This window comes from Echinops telfairi, unplaced genomic scaffold (assembly GCF_000313985.2).
Source record: "Echinops telfairi isolate 266 unplaced genomic scaffold, ASM31398v2 ScPeMD7_6080;HRSCAF=6971, whole genome shotgun sequence".
In the NCBI taxonomy this organism is placed as follows: domain Eukaryota; kingdom Metazoa; phylum Chordata; class Mammalia; order Afrosoricida; family Tenrecidae; genus Echinops; species Echinops telfairi.
In genome coordinates this window covers 3,389,008-3,409,389 of record NW_022109980.1, presented here as the reverse complement: position 1 = coordinate 3,409,389, position 20,382 = coordinate 3,389,008, and the positions used below count along the sequence as shown (strand labels likewise).

The following is a 20,382-nucleotide window of genomic DNA, read 5'->3' as shown; positions in this document are numbered from 1 at the left end:
ATCACTGAGTGCTGAAGTGTGTGTGTGTGGGGGTGTGTGTGTGTGTGTGTGGGGGGGGGTGTCAGAGGGTTGTGGCAGCCAAGCCCCTGAGTGAGAGACACTGTGATCCTGCTGGCGGCCTTTCTTCCCTGTGAGGTTAGAGGAGAACACAGGAAGGGCACATTGCCTGGAGAGAATCGATTGCTCTCCTCTCCCCTCATCAATTTACATCACATTTTCTATGCAAACAGGCTAAAAGTTAATTTTCCATACTTCTCAATTCCACTGTTAGATCATCAACCTTTTTGTGCTGCCCTGAAGAACCATCCCCCAGAGACCTGCATGTTGTCATCGGCAGCCCATTGAAGAATAAGAAAAGTGTCACTCCGGAATTAGAAAATGATTTGTACTTCCTTACACCTAGAAATATCCGCTCCTCCCTTCATCAGATTTTCAAAACAGCCCTATCTCCATACGAATGACTCAGTAGTTGCACAGGTCACTAGGAATTGGTGAGCATTAGAAACAGCAAACAAATGTGAATGTAACAATAGTTTTGCTCAGAATTGAATATTGGATTCAAATCCGCTCAGGTAATAGGATGTTCCTTGATGAAACCATCACTGAATGGATATGGATTAGGAGATGCTTTCCTGGTATTTGAGAAAGACACAGAATGAGTGGAGGAGGGGCCATGGGCGTGAGAGCAATGACTCTTTGATCTCACTCTCAGCTTTTGTGCTAAGAAGTCTTCCCAGAAAGCCTCTTTTTGCCTGCAATATAGATAAATGGCCTTTGAAAGCATAATGGGAATTGATGCCATCTATTGATTACCATTTAAAGCACACCTTCCTAATCTTTAATAGTTGTTGAAGGAAAAAAATGTTTTCCAGTAGAATAAGCATCTTTTACCAGAGGATCCAAGCCCAGAGTCTTGATATCCTAAGGTGGTCAAGTCACTTTACATAGCAACTGGACTATTGCTCCAGACCAACTTGACTATTTGCTGCCAACCTTGTTGAAGGGTGATCCCCAACCAGATTTCCAGGGAGCTGTGTTGACCACTCAGCAAGAGGACATCCCTGGCCACTTGTCCTGGCATCTGTGACTGCCATCCGCATTTCATGTGGGCAGGGCATGGACCCAGATCAGCGTCTCACTTAGGAGTGAAGGTCAAAGTCAGAATAGTCCCCAAGGGGCCTCATGTCAATTTGCTGCTTTCAATCTTAGGCTCCCTCCTTTAGGTGTGGGTTTTGATCGACTCCATCAATAGGTGAGATATGGATTTCTTGAGCCAATGAGAATGCTTGTAAAAGGTCCCAGAACTAATACTTTCTCCTTCAGGGAGTGAAAATAGTTCTTAGTTAATTGCTATAATTTCAAGCAACAGACTCCTCCTGGCTTCCCATGAAGTAATTAGATAAACCTCATGATAATCCATGTAGGAACACATTTCTTACTGCTTCACTAAAACAAGTCGGCTTAGTACCAGCATCTGTTTACTCTGGACTTTTGAAAAGAAGTCAGTAATTATACCTGTCATCCAATAAGATGATTATCGGTTGGAGTGAATGATTAAACTTTCCCTCTCTTCCTACTGCCCATGTAGCTTCTGGGTCATAGACCCAGTTGGTCCCAGGGATTAGGGTGGGACGCAGCAGCAATCTATATAATTAGTCCACATGCTCATATAAACAGACACATTCTCCTCATTGGGGCAACTGACAAACACTTGTGTTCCTCACAGCCTGACTGATATCCTTGCGTAGAGTTCAGTTGCCCTGGAAGCAAGATCTTGACGGCATATGTACCCATGTCTTGTACATCCTCTTATCCTTCTAGCACTTCCTGTTGCAAATGCCTTTTATCTTACCACTCGCCAGAGTTTACATAGCTTTACTGCCTTTTGTCAGTGAACAATTTCATGTTTGCCCACTAAGGCCTGACCTCAGAAGGGAAAAAAACCCAATAAGCTATTGAAGACATTAAAACAGTCATCAGCTGCTGTGAAGAGTAAATGATCAGCACATACATGAAGAGTCAAAACAATTGTAGTACATTGCAGTAGGAAATCAATGTCTCCACTTGGAGATGTGATTGTTTAGTCCTAGTCAGGTTCAGTCCGTCACCTCCCTTCTGTGAATTGCTGAGACAGAAAGTCAATGCTTTTCGCACAGAAAGGAGAGGGAGTAGATACATGTTAGTTCATTCTCCTTGTATTCAAGGAAGGGGATGGCGGCCCACAGAAGTTCAATGGACAAACAATCACTTTGTGGTAGAGTTGGGAACTCTCAGACCTGAGAGTTCAAATCAGTGCTTTCAACAAAGGACTGGGTAGGACATGCTCACTAACTAAGGGGTGTCATTGTCAGATGGTGCTAGCATTCCCTATCCATCCCCGTCAACCTTTTAAAGCGCTGCAAATTTGCGTTGCTAAGAAGATGATAAAGACCAGCAGGCCAAATGAGCTGCAAAGCACTTACTCTGAAAAATTCTTTTGTTGAACCAGAGTCCAGGGTCCCATATGCAATTTCAGTCTGCTTAGCTAAGTCTTCAGCACTTTCTATGGGAGAAACCATCCTCTCCACAGTCAGGAAAGCCGCGAGATTGGCGGTATAGGAAGAAATGATGATCAGGGTGAAGAACCACCAAACCCCTCCGACAATGCGCCCGGAGAGAGATCTACAAAACAAAAGAGAGAGAAATCCAGACCCAGAGGGGCCCGATTTTAGGTTAAGAAATCCTTGTCTTTATTTCTGGAAGAGGAGTGGTTTCTGGACAGCAGATGAAGGAGATGTAGAACAGTAGATGAGGTGAAGACATTGAAACATCCAACAAAAGTCACATGTTCACAACCACACTCCACGTGAAGGGTGGCAGATGATGAACTGTATGGGTTTCGAAGCAGGATTTTCATTTTGAATTTCAGAGAAGAATGTGTCTTCTTCTTCTTCTTTTTCTTTTTTTTTTTTTTTTACTAATCCTTGCCTTTACATAATCCTTGTACAGATGGCAAGGGTTTTGAAACTATTTGCCACTCCTGTGGAAAACTGCTCTGTTTCCTTTAAGGCTGTCATTCTCAACCTTGGCTGCATGCTGGAATCACCGGGGATCTTAAACACACAAACAACCCAGTTCCCACGCCTATCCAAGACCACTTGAATTAGCACCTCGGTGGTGGGACCCAGGTAATTCTCATTTGATGTAAGGTCATGATGCAAGGGAGAACTCGAGTTCTAACCCTTTCCACATTTGAAGAGAAGCAGGCAGGTGCTGGGGAAGATCACCAGGGACTCGGGGTTTCCCCATTTTCATAAAGACATCACCATTCTATGCGATCGGTCACCCATGAGGCCAGGAGCGAGAAGAAAATATTTATTATCAGCTTTATATAAATGGCTAGTGGCCCTCACGAGTCAAGGTTTGGGGATCAAAACTCTCCCTTTGACAAAGCCTAGGTTTGCCAAAGGGATGTAAGGTTAGCCTCAGATGAAGTAGGAAACTACTTAGATCAGTGATTCTCAACCTTCCTAATGCCGTGCCTCTTTAATACAGTTCCTCATGTTGGGTACCCCCAACCACAAAATTCTTTTCGTTGCTAGTTCATAACTGTCATTTTGCTACTGTTATGAATCGGGCAACCCCTGTGAAAGGGTCGTTCAACTCCCAAAGGGCTCACGACCCACAGGTTGAGAACCGCTGTCTTAGAGAATAGAATTTGACATAACTAAAAGGATTGTTTCCTTCAGCTTCAATAAGAAGAAAAACACCACCAACAACCATCAGGGAGAAAAACCAAGGCCAGCCCAGCCCAACCCAATCCAGCCCAACCAAAAAATCCTCACTAGCCTGCCACTGGAGTTCTTCCTCTTGGAACCCTCCTCTGTGTTGTCTTCGGGACACTTGGGGCAACTGTAAGACATCCCTTGAACAGCACCTGCCCAGACCATACTTGTCGCCACAGAACCAATTCCCACGCACAGCAACGTTCTAGGCAGAGTAGGACTGTGCTCGAGGCTGTCAATCTTTATGGAAGCAGATTGCTTAATCATTCTCCTTTAGAGCAGCCGGTGAGTTTGAACCACCAACCTTTTACTTAGCAGCCCAATGCTTAACTCATAGCCCCACCAGGGCTCATTCAATAGCACCTATTACCACGTTCCTCCAGATTAGTTTGATCAGTGGAGAATAAGGCAGCGGATGGTTCCATTTTAACCAAGGGGACAGTTTTTCCTTAAATGTTAGAGCATTGGTATTTCCTATGGTGTTTGTTACAATGCAGATTCCGAACATCTGAGTGCCCAGGGAGTCTGCCCTTGTTAAGCATCACAGGTGATTTGGCTGCAAGTGCTCTGCAGACCGAGTTTGGATAACTGTTCTTCTAGATAAGTGATTCTCGACCCTGCCTGTCGATCAGCATCTTTTGAGGAGCTTGAAAGAAAGCACAAAAATCAAAACGAAACGCAAAAATTTGGTCCATGCCCACTCCAGACCAATTGCTCAGGATCCCTCGGAGTTGGGCCTGCCTACACATGAGCATTTTCAGAACATTTTGGAGATGCAGCCACGGCCGTCGACCTGATGAGTGCTACTTAGTGAGAAGGACCATGGGACAGCTGAGGGTATGCAGTGTTGGCTGATGGCTGGACGGAAGAAACTCCTTCACAGTTTTGATAAAGGTTGGCTATGTCTGCAGAGATACAAACCTGCTCCTTGAGTCTTAAACTATGACCCTGTCATCCCTAGGAGGGTTCTGCTTTGTGGCAAAGCTTCATCTTGGTGAACCTATGAACTCTCAGACCCAGAAAAGCTCATCTGGAGAGAACACAAACTGTCCTAAAGTCAAGAGCAGATGTAGGAGCCAGGCTAATAGTAATGCCCGTGTCTTGAGAACGCCCCTTGTCAGCCTTGGGAAAATTCAGTTGGTTTACATTCTACATTTGGATCAAATAATTTGGGCAGGTGTTTTGATCACTGGAATTTTTAATTGGCTAACTATAACAGATGCACTTGGTTTTTTAAAATGGCCATTCCCGTTGGTCCCTACGTGCCTAAAATTACCATATTTCTTTGTTTTTGAACATAATCACGTTCAACTTCTCCGATGTGAAAATTTACTTTGCAACTGAGTTTTCTAACTAATAGCTATACTCTCTCAGGATTTCATTTGGGAACATGTCCCCCTTAATCAGAACAGGAGTCAGAAAAGAATGTGTCACACTTCTAAATGCTAAAAGTATACAATATTTTAATTTTTAATTTATGCTTCTCATAGTCTTTCTTCATTGTTGCAATACATGCTTCATTTATTCTGAATTGATCTGATTCTGAAAATGAAATTTAATATCTAAAGGCTTAATGCCCTAAAGTAGCATGACTAGTAACAGAATACTGAAAATGCTAATAATAACAGCCAATAGAAGGGGACTCAGATCTATGTGCCAGACTCTGTTCTAATTGCTCTACACGTATCAACCATTTTTAAACCTCCTTCCTTATAGATTCGCTACTGTTTCACAGATGAAGAAACTGAGGAACAGAGAAGATAAAGAAGACATAAAACTTCCATACTTACACAACAGGAGCAGAATATCCACATTTTTTTTGTAGTGAAAAATACTCATGTTCTGCCTAAGCAAATTCGGAGTGGTGTGTAAATTATAGAAGGCACATTTTTTTTCTACAAATACTGAGAAATATAGTGGCAAGAAAAGCAAGCGTGTTTGGATACTTATTGTTTATTATTGATTGTTCACTAGGAATGGAGCTGTGAGTGTCATCTTTACTGGGGTGACGGAGCTTGACGCAGACCAGAGGGAAAACTGCCTTTGGAGTATTTCCAAAACCCTGGTTTGGTATAATCTTCTGCTGAGAATCTCAACCGTAGTTTATACAGAGCCTACTTGAACTGTAGAGAAAACCACAGTGATTTATGGAAATGACACTTGTGCCATTCTGTCGAGGCTGCTGGACTGTGGCTGTGGCCGTGTGATCTGAAATCAAGCTTGTATCATCTGGTTATTTTGGCCACCTTAATAGCTGACTCAGATGATAATATGGTTGATCCGAATGACTCAGTTGAGATGGACTATTGACATAACTGAAAATAAGCCCCGTTAAATGCAAAATGGTGATTTCCATGGTCTCTTGTCTATATGGCTATTGGCCTGGGCAATTAGATGGTTAGTTTCATGGTACCTTTGTGCATGGAGAATTTGGGTGATTAACCACATAGAAAATGGTATAATAGCATCTACAAGTCTCAGTATAGATGAGCAAAAAAAGAGTTTTTATAGAATCAATGTTGAATGATCACTATTATTCACTCTCCCCTCCAGACAGGTAATAGCTTCAACAAAAGGTTTTGTGGAATTTCCACCACTTTCCCCCATTGTACGGCACGAACTCCTAAATCCTTTCACTGAGAAAAGGTGAAGCGAAACACGCAGGGAAGAAGTGCTACGAGCATTTTTATAATTCCCTTCTCTCATTAGGCAAAGTGTAGCCACTTAAACCCACATTTCAAGGAGAAGCCATATAAAAAGTGATGGATGGGTCAGCCTCATCACATTTTATAAAAGATCTATTAACACAAGACTAGGCTTTAAAGGTGAGTTAAAAAGATCTGTCATTTCCCCAGCCTCTTCTCCCCCATTAATGCAGCTGCAGTCTTCAACATTCTTTTCAAATAGTTTTGTTGCACAAGACAGATTTTGAGGATCATGTCATGAAATGGCTGGGAAATGCTGTGCATTTAGTCTTGATGAAAGTGCATTATAAGGAGCATCGCACACCTTTTGACGAAATGTAAGAGGAAGTGTGAAGTTAATGAAAGTAAATTAGCCATGAGAAAACCACACATATAAAAACATGGCAAAAAATATGTATACCAAGTCATATACAATGCTCTTGTTATCTGTGTTCATAAGAAACAAGCTTCTGAGTTAATCATAAAATATGTTTTATGACCTCTGAAATGTTAATAAAAGTGAGCTATGTGCTGTATCTTTCATCCTGTAAGTAAAATTTGAGACCTGCACTTGACTAGCTTCACAAGATGAAGGGCTTGAATTGCACAAATTCTCTATCATTCCTCCCCTTCCTACGTTCCAAAGAATGCACTGTTTCTACACCACTCCAGACAGTGCTGTGCCGGTGACAGATTTTTAAAAATGTGCAGAATCCATCTTTGGGCTCTTCTAGTCCTCTCAGATGGGAATAAGTAACCGTCCCAAAGACTGAAAACTACGGCTTTCAGCCAGAAAAGTCATAAAGTAGTTGCAATAAACATTTTGCTGTGACATCACTAATTTATTACCACATCCCTCGTGCTTTGAAGTGGATTTGCGGCCCAAGGAAGACACTGCTCATACATCAGCAGGGGAAAGGACAGTGCTGCAAATGGAACCCGAAGCCCTCTTGTCTTTGTTCCCATTCATGTCACACCCGGCATGCTTTTTATTCCTCTGCACGCACTTTCCGTTTTCAAGGAGGGTCTATGTGTGAGGGAACCTGGATGGATCCTCTGCCTCTCCTCCAGGGCACTTGGCACCTTAACAGTAGAGTAAGGCATTTATAAGACTCAGTGCCCAGTAATCTGGTGCAAGTGAATCTGTTCTTTTCATTCTCCGTTAGAAATCCCCCCACCCTCACTGCTTCAATGTGGCTAGGCTTCAGATCTCCCTGCAGCTTCACAGAAAGTCAGCAGGGGGAGTATTTGTCTGGAAGTATTGGACTGGGCTGGTTAATGGTTCTAATCATGTTTTACAAAGGAAACCGACTTCTGATGAACAATAAAGTTGCAGCTCCTTGTCAATATCAGTAAAAGATTGTGGAATAGTACTTGTGCAATCAAAATATTTGCCAGAGGTGTAATCCCTAGCAAAAGCACCATGTGGATGGAAGACGGAACATGGCAGGTTTTCCTTGCTTCTCATCAGAAACCAAACCAACTTGAATCTCAACTGTATTCCTAAAGGATTTTAGAAACTAAGATGTAAGGGCAATATTATCTCTTAACACTGGTGAAAATAGGATAGTTTAATGCAGCCAGCTTAATAACAACAATGGCTTAACATTTATTGAGGCAGGCACTCTTCACATTTTACCCATGAGGAACCAAGACATACCAAGTTCTGGTAAATGTGCCCCAGGTAACACAGCTGCAGACTCTGAATCAACTATAGCGACCACTCGCACCCACATGCTGAACCATTAGAGCCGGCCTGGCTCAGATCAGGCTGCTCCCACTGCATGTCCCCCACCCTCTACTCACAGGAAAAGGGTAGAATTGAATCTCCTCACACCTTATTCTTCCTTTTCCCACCCCAAATTGGTTTCTCCATGGATATGATCTCAGTGTATTACATTGATTATGCTTGCTAAAGTTGATTTGGCCTCCAGCATTGAACAGAACGAAGTAATTCACTCTGAACAACTGGGGTAGTTGAAAATATCAAAGTTAATATTGACACAGACTCTCTCAGCGCCGAGGTTACTATCAATGGCTTTATTGGATGGAAATGGACCGATGCCAGCCGTTTTTTTCAGGATAGCTCCTGGCTGACTGCCCACAGCACTTCATATGCTCGCTATCTAATAGCTCCGGGGGAGACAGAGCTTCAGAAACGAGCTCGGTGACTAGGCTAGGGCTCTTGTGCAGAAGCATGAGGAAGTGCATGGAACAGCTAGCACATCTCTTGGCCAGTTGTGAGAGGTAGTGTTCACTAGCACTTGCAATTTCCACCACCTGCCGTTCATCACGCCATCTCTTTGGGTACTGTGCCTTTTTCTATGCTCTGTCAAAAGCAATATGGAGCGGGAAGAATGGGGATTTGAGAGTAGGAGTTAGGTTTAAGTACTCTCACTGCCATTAGCTATGTGACGGGACACATTAGTGAACGCAAGCATCACCTTCTTCAAGTACCATGCTCACCCCACAGTGGGGGTGTGAGGATTAGAATCCATGTGACAATGCAGGTACAATGCCCAACACAACAGGGAGCCCAGGGAAGGTGGTCGGCCCTCCGCCCCTAGTAAACGGAAGCAGTTGGACTAATTTCTCATTGACATCTCCTCTTGCTCTAATACATGTTAATTCTACTTTAGAATGAGGTCCCTTATAATTCCTGGAATTGCTGTAATTCTGGAAAAAGTCAGAGCGTACAAAGGAAATCCACATCCTGGGCTCTCTGGTGAGCTTGAATTCCAAGTGTGGCCATTCAACAGAAATAAAGTATAATGTGGTGTTTGCAGACAAGGCAACCACAAATCTTAAGAGTACAACTATGCTATTATCAGGAATGTCTAAATTGGCTAACGGAGAAACACCTTCCAATGGTATTTTCTGCTACACAATTGAGCACAAATATATAACCGACAGAGCTCTCAAGACAAGGAGAAACATGTTTCCTACTTACTGGTATATAATACATATGATCAGGAATATAACATCTTATCAAGAGGCTTAAAGATATTCTTTCTTTGGAAAGACACAAAAGACAGTTTGAAGGAGGGATTACCCATGCGGCAGAAAATGTACAGCTCATAAAGGCAATGATTTACTGCTCAAAGCCACAGTCATGGTAATACTTGTTGCTCTAAACCCAAACCCACACTGAACTCTTGACTGGTGAGTTGGTTCTGGCTCAGAGAGAGCCTGGAGGGTAGCGTAGAACTGCCCTGTAGGGTTTCCAAGGCCGCAAACCTTTAGGGAAGCAGATTGTCCCCTAGCACCTGAGCGGTTGGATCGGCTGACCTTTCAGTTTGCAGCCAAGTGCTTCACTACTTCCCCCGCCGGTTTCTTGGAGGGGCTCGAGACCACAGGCGGTGCCGGCTCATTGCTGAGTGGGCTTATGACTAGCAACCTCCCAAAGCTGAACAACATAAAAAGGAAAACCGAAAAGGACCTGGCACACCATAAGGGCAATGTTTGGTAAAACTTTTGTGATATAACATATACGTGTGTACCGAGTTGTGGTGGAAAATTTATTTCTGACTCTGGGCCAGGGTTAACAAAACCAGATCATTACTCTATAGGATCGTACCAGCTGCAGTACAATAAAATCTGTATCTGGGACAAAAGCACTTGACATAGCCGAGTGCCACAGAAGAGCCATACCTTAAATTCTGCTGCAAAATAAAAATGTATAAATCTGCCCAGCTTCTCATTTTAGGCCCCCATCTTTAAGTTATTACTTAATGAAGTGGTATACCTAAATGCCCCCATAAATGCTGAGTACTAGATTGCTCAGAAACTCTAAATTTCATAACATATGTGAACATTAACAACAACTCCCAGATAATAGGGCAAAATGATACATATGCAAAGCCCCCAAAAAGAACAGGGAGATGGAGGAGAGTGGAACAGTGTGGCATAGAACCAACATGCGTCGGTACATCAACCTTGTTCCACACGTGCTACACTAAAAAGCTGCCCAACACTGAAGATGATTCCCCATGAGTTGTGCTCAAAAGCTTTGTATTCAAGTGTTTTGTGTTCCAAGTGGATATGCTCAACATGAAGTATGCTGATCTACATAAAAATCCCTATATGTTTCTATAATTTATTCAGGTCTATTTAAATTAATGTTTGACTTTACCAAGAAAACACCCCTTTTATATCAGAAATTATGTTTTGAAAATATAACGGTGTTACGTCTGCCTATATTTTATGATTCTGAACACACCACCCTTTCTTTTTGGGGTGAGCTAACACTTTCAAGGGGCAGGGGCCAGGGCACTCACATATGGTATTTTTAGCAGCTTTACTAAGATAATTTGTGTGCTATAAAATTCACCAACATAAGCATAAAACTAGATAATTTTAAATAGATTTAGGGTTGTGCAACCATCACCCCAATCTACTTTGTAATATTTTCCTCATCCCCTAATGTTTCCCCAGACCCCTTTATAGTTCATCCCTGTCGGGCTGTGGCTAGGATAAGGTGAGTGGGCATTTGCCTCACACACAAAATTTAAGGGGACAAAAACTAGTAATCCAGAGAAATCATATTCCAATGCAATATTTTAAAAATCAAAATGGACGCAGAAGAGCCATGTTGAACAAAATGCAAAATTTCCAATAAAGACTAAATTCAACCCTTAACTTGGGCTACTCTGTCTGTATAACCTAGTGGTTAGTCATCTATTGGAAAGTAGCTGTGCTCAAACACCTTGAGCCAGCAAAGCTGCCATTTGCTGCTGCTGAATGGAGGTCCGGGTAAGGCAGGGCCTTAGAAGTCCAGGCCATTTCCAAGCCTGCCCTGTGTTTACTTTCCGCAGGGCCTTTTTGGGTCTCCTGTGCACATGTGTCAGGGGTATGGGAACAGTGTGGGTCCTCTCTCGATTGCCTCTGCGCATGCTTCCAGCCTTAGCCAAAGATCTTTTGGCTCCAACCACAACAGCCAACTCAGGTTGGTAGGGCTCACCCATGACTTTCCTCATTTGCCAGGCTTCCAGAAATCTCTTTCACTGCCACATGGCTGAATGTGGGCGCTGCCCATACCCCAAATTAAGAGAACCCGTTTGAGAGCATTGGACTCACCATGCTCCGGCAGAACCTCCATGCTGACCATCTGACTGGCTATGAAAATAAGAGCTTCCCCACGGCAGAATACCATGCAGTCCCATGTTCTTACCTGAAGTCCAGTCGTTTTTCAATCACGGAGCGTCACTTTTCTTGATTTCCAGGGTGCTGAAATGTTGCTTTGTTTTAAAATCGACTTTGTCCAGTTTTAGGGTTGCTTTTGGGGAATAGAATTTTTCCATCACGTCACTAGGCCATAGTTGGAAGTCTTGCTTCATATCCCGTGTTTTCCTCACAAACTCACCACCAAATATTTTCATGGGAATTGACCATTGATGTGGGTTGGTGAGGCCCAGGATGCAGCTCGAAGGTGTTGAATTTCCAATCAATCACCTGCCCATAATCTAAAGCCTCAGAATGCCTTTTTCCTTTGTCAGCAATGATCAATGAAAGTCCAATATTAAAGATTCATTGCTTTGGGAAATGACTTAAGTAAGTTATTCTGGGAAAGTAGAGAGCAGTTCCTTGTGGGACACTACAATGGAGTGTTCTAGGTACTCTGAGGGCAAAACCCAAAAAAGGGGACACCGACAAGGGAAGGTGGGAGGGTTTACAGACGAGCACCATCTTCTTTCAACTTTTGTCTAGATCCAGTCTCTAGACAAAGGAGAAAATGGTTTAGCTCATTTAGCTTGACCTGATGGAAATTGTGTCATATTAAGCTGGTAATATTGGCTTCATCCAGAGCTGAAATGCTTGTTATCATGTCTATCTGTTAAATGGACAAATGTATGATAACACAGATATACGGAAGACATTCAAAACAACATGACTGACACACGCACTTCATGGATCCAAGCAAACGATATGGTCTGATAAGTGTCATCACTGAATGGAATGTTAAATGAAACAAATTTGGGCTTGAGATGGGTGAATCAGATGTACATGGAGGGAGTATGGCCACACATTGCAAAGAGGCATCAGGTACGACATGGAAACAAACCTTGGAGAAATATCACATCCTTGCTGCATAAAGGCACCCAAGGAAAACCAAAGACTGTTAAATATCCCAAATTCATTTGGAGGATCAGGAGGGCTTTGTGGGTCCCGGGGTTCTTCATTGTTGTCTTCCAAGTGCCATTCGTAAGGGCTGAATCTGCTGACTAGGAAAAGAACGACGCTGACTCCAATGTAAGCAAAGACGATGCACATCCAGATCTCATAAGCCAAGGGATCCAGAAAGGAGAATACGCCTGGTTTTGATTTCTGAGGCTTCTTTATCATAATGGAGATGCCCAGGCTCATAAACGGCTTTGAAAAATCTATGACTTCTTCACGGACCAGTGTTATAGTGAGTGGAGCAACAGCTATATCCGCTCTCTGGAAAACAAACAAACAAACAAAAAAACACCAAAAGCCCCATGACTTTCAGAGTCAGCACTTCAGTTATTATTTCACTTAATATGCATCTGGTGGAAAGATGCAGTTTAAAATCACTACAGCCAAGCTATTTGCCAATGAACATAGTAGAATTCACTGGGTTCTACAGTACTTTAACTGGATGATGGTCAAGAAAGGACAGTGGCTGTTTGTCCTCTGAGCCCTATAGGCTTAGGGTTAACTTCTTCCTAAAAATTACTTTTTACAACCATGCAACTCAATTTTTCCTGGTGACATAGCACCATATAATTCTGTTTTCTTAATTTTCATGTTCTTATCTCTTAGTTCCTATAACTTGACTAGAGATTTCTGTGGGCAAGCAGAATCGCCTATCCTAATCCCCACCTACATTTCTGTTTCTGACTTAAAAAAAATTTTATTGGCACACCCATTCCACACATATGTGTTTTCAGCTTTCATTGATATGAAGAAGAGTTGTGCAATCATCACCACACTCCTTTTCAGAACAATTCCCTCTTGTAGGCATTGTTAGCACCCTCATTTGCTCCTGTCATGTCCCTCCAAAAAAACCCTCCAAATTCACTGCCATCGAGTCAATGCTGACTCACAGTGACCCCATATACTACAGGCTAAATCTACCCCTGTGAGTTTCTGAGGCTGTAACTCTTTATGGGTGTAGAAAGCGTTGCCTTTCTCCCCTGAAGCGGCTGGTGGTTTTGAATGGCTGACCTTGTGGTTGGCAGCCCAACACGTGTAACCAGCAAGTATTACTAATTATTAATCCAATTATTGTCTCTATAGATTAGCCCATCCTGAATTCTATATACAGAAAACCCTACAAAGCATATACAGGCAGCAAACGACAGCAACAACAATAAAAGCCAAATTAATAGACAATAGAAAAATCTCAATAGAAAAGAAAGGAGGAAATATTAAAAACTGAAACAACTTTAAAATGAGTCAACAGAGAGATCAAGTGATACGATATTACATTTTCACCTAACTATATCTGCCATATTTGACTTTACCATGCTCTCTGTAGCATAGCAAGGCTATTCACATCCCTCAACTATGGCCAGAGCGGATCCACGGAAGACTTAAGCCATATGTGGACCTGGCAAATAGATTTTGGGCTTCTACTGTCATCCTTAATCTTCAGCAAACTGAGTGTTCACAATTTAAGTCTTGATACAATTCCATCCTTCAGATTTTATTATTTTTTAGGCCACACAGGTTGGTGTGCTTCTTCCATGTGGACTTACTTGAAGCCTCACTTCAATGGCTGCTTATTTTAAGACAAGTCTTTAAGACACCAGAAGCTATTCTTTCTGATAACTGGGCACCATCTCTTTTTTTCAACACATTTTTCTATAGTATCCATATCTGCGCGCGCACACGAACACGCACACACACACACACATCACTACCACAAGGTATAACACAGGGCCCTAGAACTCAGTTAAACACTGATTGTTTACTATCTTGCCTCACTATCATCAAATCGATGTCATCTCCAAGTGGCCTTGTAGGACAAGGTAGAACTGCCCCTGTGAGTTTCCAAGACTGTAATTCTTTATGGGAATAGAAAGCTCCATCTTTATCCCATGGAGTGGTTGGTGGTTTTGAACTGCTGACCTTGTGGATCTCAGTCCAACACGTAACCACTACACCACCATGGTCCTTTTATCTGGCACTATCATTAATTTACTTGTTTTAAAGTTAAAAACTTTTTATTGTGCATCGGGGGAAGTTTATAGAGCAGATCAGTTTTCCATTCAGCAATTCATATACATTTTGTTTCATGTAATTGATTGTTATCCTGACAAGGTAACATCATTTACCCCACTTTCTGTGTTTTCTAGTTCCACGCCCACCCCCTTCTTTCTAATCTTTATGAACTTTGTCCTAGGGTAAATGCTGCCTTTCTGTCTCAAATGGTTTATTATTCTAAGGTGTGTATATCTTCCTAGTGTTATTGTTCCCTTAAATGACTGGCAGAAAATTGATCCATGGGTGGTGAGTCTCATTTCAGATCTGAAGGAGGATTAAGGATCATAGTCTTTTTTTTTTTTTTAAGGTTCATAGTCTTAGTGATTCCACTGGTCTCTATGTAATCAACATGTCTAGTCTTTAAAAAAAATTATTTTGAGCCAGCCTGCCATGCCCATACAGAAAAAACCTGGAAGGATAAAGAGAGAGTGAGGTACTAGGCCCCATACTGGCACACCAAACCCTGAGGATGCTGTCCCTGCACAGAGCTGCTAAGGCACGAGAGGACTGTAGGGCCAACAACAGCTCGAGACCTGATGTCCCCTCACTGGAGCATACTGCAACAGAGGATAATACTGGGGACACATAGCAGGGAGTGAGTCTGATCTGAACACCCCACAGTGCAGTGAACCAAGAAGGGAACATAACAGATCGGCAACAGGAGCAAATCAAAGCCACAACTCCCCTGAGGAGCCCCCTACATAGACTTCAGGCTATGAGGGGCAGCTCCCAGAACCCCTCAGGACTGGTGGGGAGATAGTCATAAAGGTGGACAGACATGGAATTATGCATGCTATTTCAGGGGATTTTTTTTGCTAGATTTTTCTTTCTTTCTTCTTCTTTTTCTCCTCTGCTTTTAAACTCAATCTTTTGTTTAGCCTCTGTTATTGTTGTTTTGCTCACCTATATAAGATAGGCATGGGAAGCAAGCCTGAGGAGAAAGCAATGGGACCGAAGGTTCTGGAGGGACTTTGGAGGAGGAGAAGGCTGGGGAAAAAAGTGGTGGGCAGGGGGAACAACTAGGGAATTAAAAGCAACAGTGAGGAGGATGTAGAGATCCCCGTGGTGCTGGAACAATAGCCATCTAGTTGTGAGGAATTACTAAGAGACAGAAGAAGGGCAAGCATGATGGTGGGGCAGAAGGAAGGTAAAAGGAAACAGAGGAATGATCCAGGAAGCAAAGTTAAGGATATAGGTGTAAACATAGGTGTGCACTTATGTGAATATATTAATTCTTAAAAATAGAGGTATTGGCCTCTGTACATATATTTATATGGCAATACATTGAGAAAGTAGGTGGACTTTGGACTTCTGCTCAAGTACTCCCTTAATACAAGAACGCCTTTTTCTAACAACCTGGCATTCTGTGATGCTCAACCTCCCAACACGATCAATGAAGACAAAATGGGTACAGAAGCAGATGTGGTGAAGAAAGATGATGGTTCCTGGCTATCAAAAGATATAGCATCTGAGGTCTTAAAGACTTGAAGTTACGCAAGTGGCCATCTAGCAGAGAAGCAACAAGCCCACATGGAAGAAGAACACCAGCCTGTATGATCATGAAGTGTTGAATTATTGGCATCCGACCTGACACACGTGATTCTTGTAAACAAAAGCAGATCGTGTTAAGGTAACAATTACTTCGCATTGTTAGTACACATTGTTTAGCCCTTTTGCGACTGTGATCCAAGCGTTTTTGCTAGAATTTTCTTAGTTTTCGTGGCTTTTTGTACTGTTTTTAGATAAAAAAAAAATGTGGGTCTGAAGAAAGAGTTTCTTGAAAAGAGTTATCATGATAAGGAACTGGTTAACAGTGTTATTATGAATATTGTTGATAATTTAGTAAACCCTTTTAGAAAACAAGGCACGGGCACCAGGTAACAGGCACCAGAAGACCCCAAACAAAACCACAAACCCCATATTGTTGAGAACCATGGGGGTCTGAGCAGAGTCCCAAAAACCCATCTGTAGATAGTGGGACATCCCCTCACAGATGGGTTATAAGGAAGGGATGAGTCAACCAGGGTGCAGTGAAGTACCGATGAGACACACAATATTCCTCTGGTTCCTTGAGGCTTCCTCACCCCCCACTATCATGACCCCAATACTCCCTTTCACTGCGGCCTAGACCAGAGCATGTGCACAGGTACAGATAAGAGATAAGAGCTCACGAAATGCAGAATCCAGGAACAGGAATGGGAGTAGCGATACCAGAAGGGTACAGGGAAGGTGGCAACAGGAGGGGAGGAAGGGGGAACTGATCGAGATGATTGACACATAAACACACACTCCCCTTCCAGGGGGATGAACAACAGAAACTGTGGGGGAAGCGAGACAGCGTTTGGTGTAAGATAGGAAAATAATAATTTATAATTTATCAAGGGGTCACGAGGGTGGAGGGTGGGAGGGAGGGACAAAAGAGGAGCTGATACCAAGGGCTCAAATAGAAAGTAAATGTCTAGAAAATAATGATGGTAACCTACGTACAAATATGCTTTTGTACATATTGATGTATGCTTTGGTACATATTGTACATATGTACAAATATGCTTTTGTACATATTGATGTATGCTTTGGTACATATTGTACATATGTACAAATATGCTTTTGTACATATTGATGTATGGATTGGTATATGGGCTATTTTAAGAACTCCAATAAAATGACCTTTTTTAAATGAAAACAATAGAAAGGATCATTTTGTTTTTCTTTCATCAATCATTTTATTGGGGGCTCTTACAGCTCTTCACTGATGAGATTTTAAGACACCAGTGAAGTACTCACCAGAGGAGGATGTCTTTGTGGACCATGTTATTCCAATTGAGACTATGGTATCCCTTGAGACTATGGTCCTGAGCTCCTAGGCCCAAGGACTTATTCTCTTAAGGTGTTTGATTATGCCTAAGACATTCTTATAATTTGCTCCTTGTGTGTTCCACTACATTCAAGGATATATTTGTAGGCAAGGTAAATATCCACGTACAAATATCCTTTGTCAAACCCATATCTACTTGTGGACATGCTCCCGCTCTGCCTCCCACACCTGGTCAGTCTTTGCCTCTAGCCATCTATTCCTAGATCACTGCTCTGTCAGCCCTCTTGGATAATCCAGGGTAATCTTCATTCATATTTTAAAGTCTGTAACATTAGTTAAAAGAGCTCTGAAGGCCTTGTGGGTTAAGCAATTGGGCTGTTAACTGCAAGGTCAGTGATTTAAAATCCACCAGCCATCCTGAGGGCGAAAGATGAAGCTGTGTACTTCCATAATTGCTTTCCAGTCTCGGAAACCCTGCGTGGTGGTTTTACTCTGTCCTATGTAGGGTCGCTATGAGCTGGGACGGACTTAATGGCAGTGGATGGGTGGTGCGGTAGTGAAAGCACTGGCTGGAATGCCAGTGTTTTGAACCTACCAGTCACTCCATGCTTCCAAGAAATACATGTACCGGAACCCCTGAGAAACACTGGAGGCACAATGCGGGAACTATGCCTGATCTGACCCACCACACGGGGGCAAAACAGTAAGGGCGTGCAAGAGAGCAGCAAGGGGAGCAAAGCAATGAAGTCCCTGAAGAATTCCAAAAATAGAATTCCAGGGCAGGGCGTGGCACCGCATCAGACTCGACCCGGAAAACACTCATAAAGATCAGTGAACAGACCTGAAGCTATTTACAGTAGAACCCTGGTACTCGACTGCATCTGCATCTGTACACCATCGCATTTCGACAAGAAATGTTGAGAATATTTTGCACCGGAGCTCGAACAAAACATTGGAATCCGACCTGACACACGTGATTCTTGTAAACAGATGCAGATCGTGTTAAGGTCACAGCATTACTTGGCATTGTTAGTACACGTTGTTTCGAACTTCTGCGGCTGTGTTCCAAGCGTTTTTGCTAGAATTTTCTTAGTTTTTGTGCACACTTTTTGTACTGTTTTTGGATTAAAAAACCGAGTCCAAAGAAAGGGTTTTTTGAAAAGAATCATCATGATAAGGAACTGGTTAACTGTGTTATGAACATTGTTGATAATTTAGTAAACCCTTTTAGAAAACAATTAAGGAAACGCCAAAAGTAGACCACATTATATAGATATTCTTTTAGAGAAAGCCAGTCAGGTCCTAGTGAAAAAAGGCAACGAAGGAGAAACCCTCCTGAAAAGCAGCTACCAGTTGATTTTATGGAAGGGGATTCCCCTTCCAAACAGTGACTCTCTCTCCATCTCTCCTCTCTACCTCCATGTCCACAGATCCAGATCCTCACCAATCTCAAGGTATGGGCCATACCATATCTGTTAAAAACTTTTAAAAGGTTGTGCTTCTTATTTAAATTATATTATTTAACTCTGAACTTATTTTCTTTGAAATTTCTGTGTAATGTTTTCTATAAAAGGGCAAGGTTAGGGTAAACACTTGGTGGTCAAGAATGGATTAATTCATTTTCAGTTAGTTCTGGGAAAAATTGATTCAGAACTTGACTGCATTGCACCTCGATGCTCCTTCTAGAATGGATGGATCAGCATTGAGGTCCGGGCTTCGACTATATAGGCTTTTCTTTTTATTGTTGTTTTTTGTTTTGCTTTTGTGTTTATGATTGTTTTTGCATGTCTATCTAGATATGATAGGCAGGATAAACAATCCGGAGGAGAAAGCAATGGGACTGATGGTTGGAGGGAGGGGGGAAATGGAAGAGGGGGAGGCAGGGGAAAGGAAGGGGGAGCCAACAAATCCAGGGACAAGGGAACAACACATGATCTAAAATTAATGACGAGGAGGGCATAGGATGCCTGGTGGGGCTTGATCAAGTGCAATGTAACCAAGAGGAATTAATGGAAGCCAGATGATGGTCGAACATGATTGTGGGACAAGAGGAAAGTAAAAGGAAATAGAGGAAAGAACTAGAAGGCAATGGACATTTGCAGAGGTATAAATACAGGTACATACATATGTCAATATATTTATATATAATGACAGGAAAATAGATTTATGTACATATATTTATATACGTTAACATTGAGGTGGCAGATGGACATTGGGCATCTAATCAAGTACTCTCTCAATTCAAGAACACTTTGTTCTAATAACCTGGCATTCTGTGATGCTCACCTTTTCCAACACGATCGCTGAAGACAAAGTGGGTTCATAAGCAAATGTGGCGAAGTGTCGAATGTCGATGCATAAGCAAATGTGGCGAAGCTAGTTTCCAGCTATTAAGAGATATATCATCTGGGGTCTTAAAGGCTTGAAGATAAACAAGCGATCATCTAGCTGAGAAGCAAAAAAGTCCACATGGAAGAAGCACACCCGCCTGTGTGATCATGAGGTGTCGATGGGATCAGGTATCAGGCATCAAAGAACCAGAACAAAAAATTATATTGATGTGAATGAGGGGGAGGGGGCAGAATGGAGACCCAGAGCCCATCTTTAGACTATTGGACATCCCTTCACAGAAGGGTCACAAGGAAGAGATTAGCCAGTCAGGGTGCAGTATAGCACTGGTGAAACATAAAACTTTCCTGTAGTTCTTTACTGCTTCCTCCCCCACACTATCATTATTTCAATTCTACCTTACAAATCCGGCTAGACCAGAGGATGGACACTGGTACAGATCAGAGCTGGAAACACAGGGAATCTAGGACAGATGAACCCCTCAGGACCAATAATGAGAGTAGTGATACCAGGAGGGTAAGGGGGAAGGTGGGGGGAGAAA

General features: G+C 42.4%; 1 protein-coding gene across 1 annotated transcript in view; it reads right to left on the bottom strand.

Annotated features, from left to right (window-relative positions):
- The window catches only part of GRIA3 (glutamate ionotropic receptor AMPA type subunit 3), a 400,526-nt gene that overhangs the window by 71,154 nt on the left and 308,990 nt on the right, over positions 1-20,382 (bottom strand). The window contains exons 13-14 of the mRNA XM_004713054.2: positions 12,510-12,886; positions 2,463-2,661 (exon numbers count right to left, since the gene is read on the bottom strand). Coding sequence (XP_004713111.1) covers positions 2,463-2,661; positions 12,510-12,886 — 576 coding nt within the window. The remainder of the gene's footprint in view (positions 1-2,462; positions 2,662-12,509; positions 12,887-20,382) is intronic.